The 7,500-nt window shown below is 40.7% G+C and overlaps 1 protein-coding gene across 1 annotated transcript in view; it reads left to right on the forward strand.

The window, feature by feature from the left end:
• The window catches only part of LOC123511356 (aromatic-L-amino-acid decarboxylase-like), an 18,549-nt gene that overhangs the window by 617 nt on the left and 10,432 nt on the right, over positions 1-7,500 (forward strand). Inside the window, exons 2-6 of the mRNA XM_045267168.1 lie at positions 52-135; positions 2,441-2,561; positions 3,037-3,150; positions 4,525-4,644; positions 6,208-6,337. Of these exons, the coding sequence (XP_045123103.1) occupies positions 56-135; positions 2,441-2,561; positions 3,037-3,150; positions 4,525-4,644; positions 6,208-6,337 (565 nt within the window). The 5' untranslated portion in view covers positions 52-55. The remainder of the gene's footprint in view (positions 1-51; positions 136-2,440; positions 2,562-3,036; positions 3,151-4,524; positions 4,645-6,207; positions 6,338-7,500) is intronic.

The raw sequence follows: 7,500 nt of genomic DNA on the forward strand, positions 1-7,500 counted from the left end.
CTCTCTCTCTCTCTCTCTCTCTCTCTCTCTCTCTCTCTCTCTCTCTCTCAGCATCATGGAGGGAGAGGAGTTTCGCCGAGCTTCCCAGGAGATGACGGATTTTATCATCAATTACCTGGACAACATCAGAGACAGGTAAACAGGAACGTACCTTACCTCATTAGTAGCCTCGTCTTGTCTCACCTCCCGTGTGTCATGTTGGGCTATTTGTTGTCGACTCAGGGTGATTGGGCGATTTTTTTGGGCTACTTTGTCTGTTAAGGGGGATTTCCTGCTGATTGAAGATGATTGGGCGATTATTTTGGGCTTCATCACGGCTAGACTTCGCTGTGTGTGTGTGTGTGTGTGTGTGTTTTTTTTTTTTATGTCTATTATTTGTTTACCTTGTTTTAATGTGTTATGTGTTTTCATGTTTTTGTTTATTTATTTATTTATTTATTTATTTATCGTATTCTTTTTTTCTAGTCCAATATTTCATGTATCTGGTTTTAACAAGGAGGTTGAAGAACAGAGGCGGCGTGACGTCACAAAAGAAAAGGCAGCGCGCTATTGGTCCGCTGCTGCCCCTACACCCCCTCCCCCCTTACACAAAACACTGCCGACCGCCCATTGAAAATCCATGGGGACGCCCGTGTTACGCTCCTTATTTTCCGTCTCATGTCCATGTTTGCAGGCTGCCTACCATATGTGTGACCTTAATACACTCGCAATAGTCGCGGCATGCTCTGCCGCGAAGATTTAGACGGCAAATCATACATTCAAATTCAGTGTTTTCCAGCTTTGGTGGACTTGGGCGAGAGGTGGGGAGCTGTCTTAGGGACAAACGTATGACTGAACAAGGTCATGTACACATGTCAATATTCATGTGCATGTGGATGTAGACATGTACGTACATATACATGGGCATTTATATGAAAGATAAATAAACTGTCTGTCAGGGGAAAGTTGGCCTGAAGGTTAGGTTTTTCTTGGTATGGCAATTACTTTAAGACATGCATGTCAAATTCTCTCTCTCTCTCTCTCTCTCTCTCTCTCTCTCTCTCTCTCTCTCTCTCTCTCTTTTTATAGCTTTTATTTAGAATGATGTGTGATTTAATGTCACTGTGCTTTTAATTTGGGAAAGCATCACCGAAATTTTACTCTCCCTGTTTGTTCCTTGCCATGCATTAAACGAGGAAAAGTAATGTTTTTGCCATAATATCTCCTGGAGCAGCCTGTTGTATTTCTTTCAGTATTGTAACTATTTCGTATTAACACCGCCCACTGGCTTCACTTTTTGAGTGGAGCGGGATAAGCGCGGCGGCGTCTTCATCTATATAACCTCCCTGGGTTTTGATGCTTTCAGATATTTTTTCTTATTTCTTTTTTCGTGTGTATTAAAATATCTTTGCTTTCTCACCATGGTTATTTTCCAAGGCCACAAGGATGATTAGCTGGGTTCTGAAGAGTTATTATCCTACTAATAGTCCAAAATTCATATCAGTCTGTCTCTATTACCATAAATGCACCCTTAAAAATTCCGTCTATCTTCATCGAGAGTCTTTTAAAATAGTTTAGATGTTTAGAAATATTTTAAAATAGTGTTATTCTGCCCTTACAACCATAAAAACACTCTTAAAAACCCACGCACAGTACCTTCATCTAGAACAGAGGTTGGCAAACTTTTCATTGCTAGGGCCACATTAAAAAACAACCACAATCATATAGGGCCGCATACTATATCAACCCAAATTATTAATATTCAAAATACAAACTGAAAAGGCTTAAAAAAAAGAAAACCCACTATTCCACGCAAATCCACACCTGCCGGAACAAAATGACATGTTCCCAAAATGATCTATCACTCTTTATAAAGTTTCTCTTTTAAATTTATTATCATTTTTTGAGCCGCATGAATCTCTTAGGTGGGGTGTAGTTTGCTCACACCTGGTCTAGAACCCTTTGAAATAATGGAAGTGTTCAGAAGGATTTTGGCAGTGCTAATCTGTCCCTACCACCATGAGAACACCTTCAAAAACTCGTGTATCTCCATCTAGACCCTTTTGAAATATGGGAAGTGTGTAGAATAGTGTTAATCTGTCACTACAACCATAAAAACACTCTTGAAAATCATGTACCTTGATCTAGAGCCTTTCGAAATACGGGAAGTGTTTAGAGAAGTGTTAATCTGTCACTACAACCATGAAAAAACACCTTTAAAGACCCAAATACCTTCATGTAGAACCTTTCGAAATACGGTAAGTGTTTTATAGTGTCAATCTGTTCCTATAACCATAAACACACCCTTAAAAATCCATACATTTATCCCTTCATCTAAAGCCTTTTGAAATTATGTAGGAGTGTAGAAGTGAGCCTTTTGAAACGACGTAGAAATGTTTTAGAATAAGGAACCATTGTGTTATTGTGTTATTGTGTTTCCGTGTCTCTTTTTGTGGTGCAGGCGTGTGTTGCCCAAGGTGGAGCCAGAGTATCTTCGACCTCTCCTCCCTGACGCAGCGCCGGACACACCAGACACTTGGCAGGACGTGATGAAGGACATAGAGAGGGTTATCATGCCCGGGGTGAGTGGTGAGGTGTGGTGAGGCTGTGTGAAGTGTGGTGTGGTTACGTTAAGTTAGCTTAGGTCTTGGTGTGGTGTGGTGAGGCTGTGTGGTGAGGTGTTGTGAGGTGTGGTGAGGTGTTGTGTGGTTACGTTAATTAAGTTAAGTGGTGTGGTGAGGTGTGGTGAGGCTGTGTGGTGAGGCGTGGTGTGGTTTATGTCAAATTAGGTTAGATTGTGGTGAGATGTGGTGTGGTGAGGCTGTGTGATGAGGCGTGGTGTGGTTTATGTCAAATTAGCTTAGATTGTGGTGTGGTGTGGCGAGGTGTGGTGAGGCTGTGTGGTGAGGCGTGGTGTGGTTACGTTAAGATGGATTGTGTCGTAGTGTGGTATAACGTAGCGTTGTGCCTGTGGTGGAGCGTTAGTGATGATAATGTTAATAGTCATAAAAAAAAAAAAATAAATAAATCTCTCACCTCTCCACCGCTCTCCCGCAGATCACCCACTGGCACTCTCCTCAGTTTCACGCCTACTTTCCCACCGCCAATTCCTACCCTTCCATTCTGGCGGACATGCTGAGTGGCGCTATTGGCTGCATCGGGTTCTCCTGGGTAAGAAGTGGTAGTAGTTGTTGTAGTAGTAGTAGTAGTAGTAGTGGTGGTGGTGCTGATGGTGGTAGGAGTAGTAGTAGTAGTGGTGGTGATGGTGGTGGTGGTGGTGGTAGTAGTAGTAGGAGTAGGAGTAGTAGTGGTGATGGTGGTAGTGGTAATAGTAGTAGTAATAGTAGTAGTAGTAGTGATGGTGGTGGTAGAAGTAGTAGTAGTAGTGGTATAAGTACTACTACTACTACTACTACTACTACTACTACTACTGAAAATAGCGATAAAAGATAGCTAGAGATGCAACATTCCGGCGGTGAGAAAGAGGCCGAAGACAGTCAGTCAGAGGAGAGGAGTTGATGAGACAAAAAGCTTTTAATACCACTCTATCTAGCAAAACTGTCCTACTCTCCGCCTCCTTTTCACAGTTTAAGTACAAAATGACACCACAAAACGCTATCTCTTCCCCAGATCACCTCATCAACCTCTAAAATGCTATATTCAACCCACTGCTACCCTCCAACGCCTCCCTTTCACAGTTAACCCTTTCAGTACCATGATGCGTTTCCATTTTCACTCTGCTTGCTATTTGGTGATTCGATACAGCTTCAGAAACTCACGTGTGGGGATTGAGATAGCGAAGACTGTGGCCATTAATCTTTTGACCTCCACAAACCCTTCGTAACGCAAATAATATCGTTTAATCATACCTCAAAATTAAGGTAAAAAATTCGTCTCAGTAATGAAGAGGTTAAAGTACAGGATAATACCACAAAATGCTTTCCCGCCCTCCAGAGCACCTCGCCAGCCTGTACAAAGCGACATTCAACAAGCTGCTACCCTTCACCGCCTCCTTTTTACAACTACAGTACTGAATAATACCGCAAGATTCTTTCTCTCCCTCCCCAGACCACCTCACCATGCAGTCTCAAAGAATCTATCACACTCCTACCCTATACCGCTCTCTTTTCACAGTTTGAGGACAAAACAAGGGCAAAGAACGCTCTCCCGCTATCCAGACCACCACAAGGCTACATTTAACACTCCCACCCTCCACTGCATCGTTCTTATAGTTAAAGTACAAAACAGAAGCTAAAAATACTCTCTCTCTCCCTCTCTTTCCCCCAGAACACTTAACCACTCTCAAAAACAAAACAAAACTATATTCAACACACTTATTGCTACCCTCCACCGCCTCCTTTTCACAGTTTAAGTACAAAATATGGACAAAAAAACACACTTTCTCTCTCTTTTCCCCCAGAACACCTAACCACTCTCAAACAAACTATATTCAACACACTTATTGCTACCCTCCACAGCCTCCTTTTCACAGTTAAGATACAACATAAGAACATTTAACGCTCTCTCTCTCTCTCCCTCCCCCAGATCGCGTCGCCGGCCTGCACTGAGCTTGAGGTGGTTATGATGGACTGGTTGGGAAAGTTGATCGGCCTGCCTCCTGTCTTCTTAGCCTCCTCAGACGGTCCAGGTGGTGGTGTGATACAGGTAAACGCTAATTAACGTGTCTTTTGTAGTTTACCTGTTTTTTTCACCTGTTTATCATTGTGTGCTTTCCTTTGTAATGTTTGTTTGATACAGGTAAACGCTAATTAACGTGTCTTTTGTAGTTTACCTGTTTTTTTTTTCACCTGTTTATCATTTAGTGTTTTGGTGTGTTTGTAATGTGTAGTCTACTTGTTTTTGTTGTTGTTATTGTTAGTCTTGTTCTTCATCTTGTTTTTATTTGTTGTTTATCATTTTGTTCTGTTTTTGTTTAAATTTTTGTTGTTATTTTTGCTATTACTCTTGTTTGCATCTTGTTCTCTACCTGTTTTTTTTTTTTTTTTTTTTTTTACTTGTTTGGTATAAAATATGATAAAAAGACGTGATAAAAGAGAGAGAGAGAGAGAGAGAGAGAGAGAGAGAGAGAGAGAGAGAGAGAGACGCAGAGAATTATACATGATTCACTTCGTTTTGTTTGTAATGAATGTTTGTGTTGTTGTTACCCTTGTTTTTGTCTTGATTTTTACCTGTTTTTCTTTTTTCTCTGTTTTCTTTCACCAGTTCTTCATTATTTTGCTTCATTTTGTTTGTAATGAATGCTTGTCTTGTTTTTGTTACCCTTGTTTTTGTCGTGTTTTTTTTTTACCTGTTTTATTTTCTTTTTTTCTCTTTTTCTTTGTTTCTTTCACCAGTTCTTCATTATTTTGCTTCATTTTGTTTGTAATGAATGTTTGTGCTGTTATTGTTACCCTTGTTTTTGTCGTGTTTTTACCTGTTTTATTTAATTTTTCCTTTTACCAATTCTTTCTTATTTAGCTTCGTTTTTTTTTTTTTTTTTTTTTTTGTAATGTATCCTTGTGCTGTTATTATCATTGTTACTAACGTTTTTTTTTTTAATTGTTCTTTTTTATTTTCCTTTGTTTTGTTTCTAATGTATGTTTGTGTTGTTGTTATTGTTATTACTCTTGCTTTTGTCTTGTTACCTTTTTTTTTAATCTGTCGTTGTTTTAGTTCGCTTTGTTTGCATATAGACTAAGTATACCTGTGTTGTTGTTATTGTTGTTGTCACTTTATAAATATTGCTGTATTGTATTGAGCAACACTCCGCTATCTCACCACAGTTGTTTTCCAAGGCCACGGAGATGATAAGGCAGGTTCTCAAGTGTGTTTTCTCCCATCTATAATGCAGAAATCTTCCTAACCTGTCACTTAAATCTTAAAAAAAAACATCCATAAAACAATATACAAACCTCAAGGCGCGAAACTGATGCGGCGTATAGAAGTGTTTCAGAATAGTCTGTCTCGGAACCTGTTTCTGAAGCACATATGAATAACTCCACTATGTTCTCAGACTCACGAGGTTTTCAAGGCTATTTTTTACAGTCCCGGTGACAGATTAACACGATTTCTACATTACGAACTGGAGAAACACTCTTGATAACCTAACTAGTCATATGTGTGGCCTTGGAAAGCAATCATGGTGAGAGAGAGCGAGGGAGAGAGATAGGGGGAGAGGGAGGGCGAAGCGTATCTCTGGCCTGTGTGAACCCTTGACTCTCTCGACAGGGCACAGCAAGCGAGGCGACACTGGTGGCAATGTTGGCAGCCAAGGTGAAGATTCTGGATGAGATGGGAGAGAAGGGCAAGGAAAGGAAACTCGAGAATAAAACCCACACCTTGGTTGCTTACTTCTCAGGTGAGCAACGCGGGAAGAGGAGGAGGAGGAGGAGGAGGAGGAGGAGGAGGAGGGCAATGATATTAGGTGTAAGAGAGAGAGAGAGAAGAGGAGAAGAAGGAGGACTGTGATAGAATGAAAGAATGGTTTTAGGAAGAGGAGAGGAAGAGGAAGTAAAGAGAAAAAGAGGAGGAGGAGGAGGAGGAGGAGAGCAGTGATATTAGATGAAAGAGAAGAATTTGAAAGAAGACGAGAAAAGAAAGAAAAGGAGAAGGAAGAGAATGGTGATAGAATAAGAGAATTATTTTAGGAAGAGAAGAAGGAGAGGAGGAGGATGTAAATAGAAGACGAGGAAGATGTAAATAGAAGAAGAGGAGGAGGAGGAGAGGAGGAGGAGGAGGGCAGTGAAATTAGGTAGAAGAGAAGAATCTGAAAGAAGAGAGGAGAAACAAAAGAAGAGAATGGAGACAGAATGTGAGAATGATTTTAAGAAGAAAAGGAGAAGAGGAGGTGGATGTAAAGAGAAGAAGAAGGAGGAGGAGGAGGAGGAGGAGGAGGAGGAGGTGATATTAGGTGGAAGAGAATTTAAGAGAGAGAGAGAGAGAGAGAGAGAGAGAGAGAGAGAGAGAGAGAGAGAGATAAAAGAAGCAAGAGGAGGAGAAGGAGAAAGAAGAGGTCTGTGATAGAATGAGATTATTTTATTATTTTAGGAAGAGAAAGACAGAAGGAGGAGAAAGAGAAGATGAAGAGGAAAGAGATTTGAGAGGAAGAGGAGTGGATAGAAAGGGAAATGAGAGAGGAGGAGGAAGGAAAGGGATAAAACGTGGGAAGAGGAAGAGGAGGAGGAGGAGGAGGAGGAGGAGGAGGAAGAAATGTGAGATGAATATATTGGAAGAGAGGAGATGGAAAGGGGAAGAAGAGGAGGCATTAAGTTTAAGAGGAGAAGGAAGAGGAGGAGGAGGAGGAGGAGGAGGAGGAGGAGTGACGTGTCATTGTATTTTAGGATCAATTAAGAGATTAATGTTCCTTTTCATTCTCTCTCTCTCTCTCTCTCTCTCTCTCTCTCTCTCTCTCTCTCTCTCTCGTTCTTCTGTTGTTGTTTTTCTTGTTCTTTTTCTCCTTGTTCTTGTTCTTGTTCTTCTTTTCTTCTCCTTATTATTATTATTATTATTATTATTATTTTT

Source organism: Portunus trituberculatus, chromosome 4 (assembly GCF_017591435.1).
Source record: "Portunus trituberculatus isolate SZX2019 chromosome 4, ASM1759143v1, whole genome shotgun sequence".
Lineage (NCBI taxonomy): Eukaryota > Metazoa > Arthropoda > Malacostraca > Decapoda > Portunidae > Portunus > Portunus trituberculatus.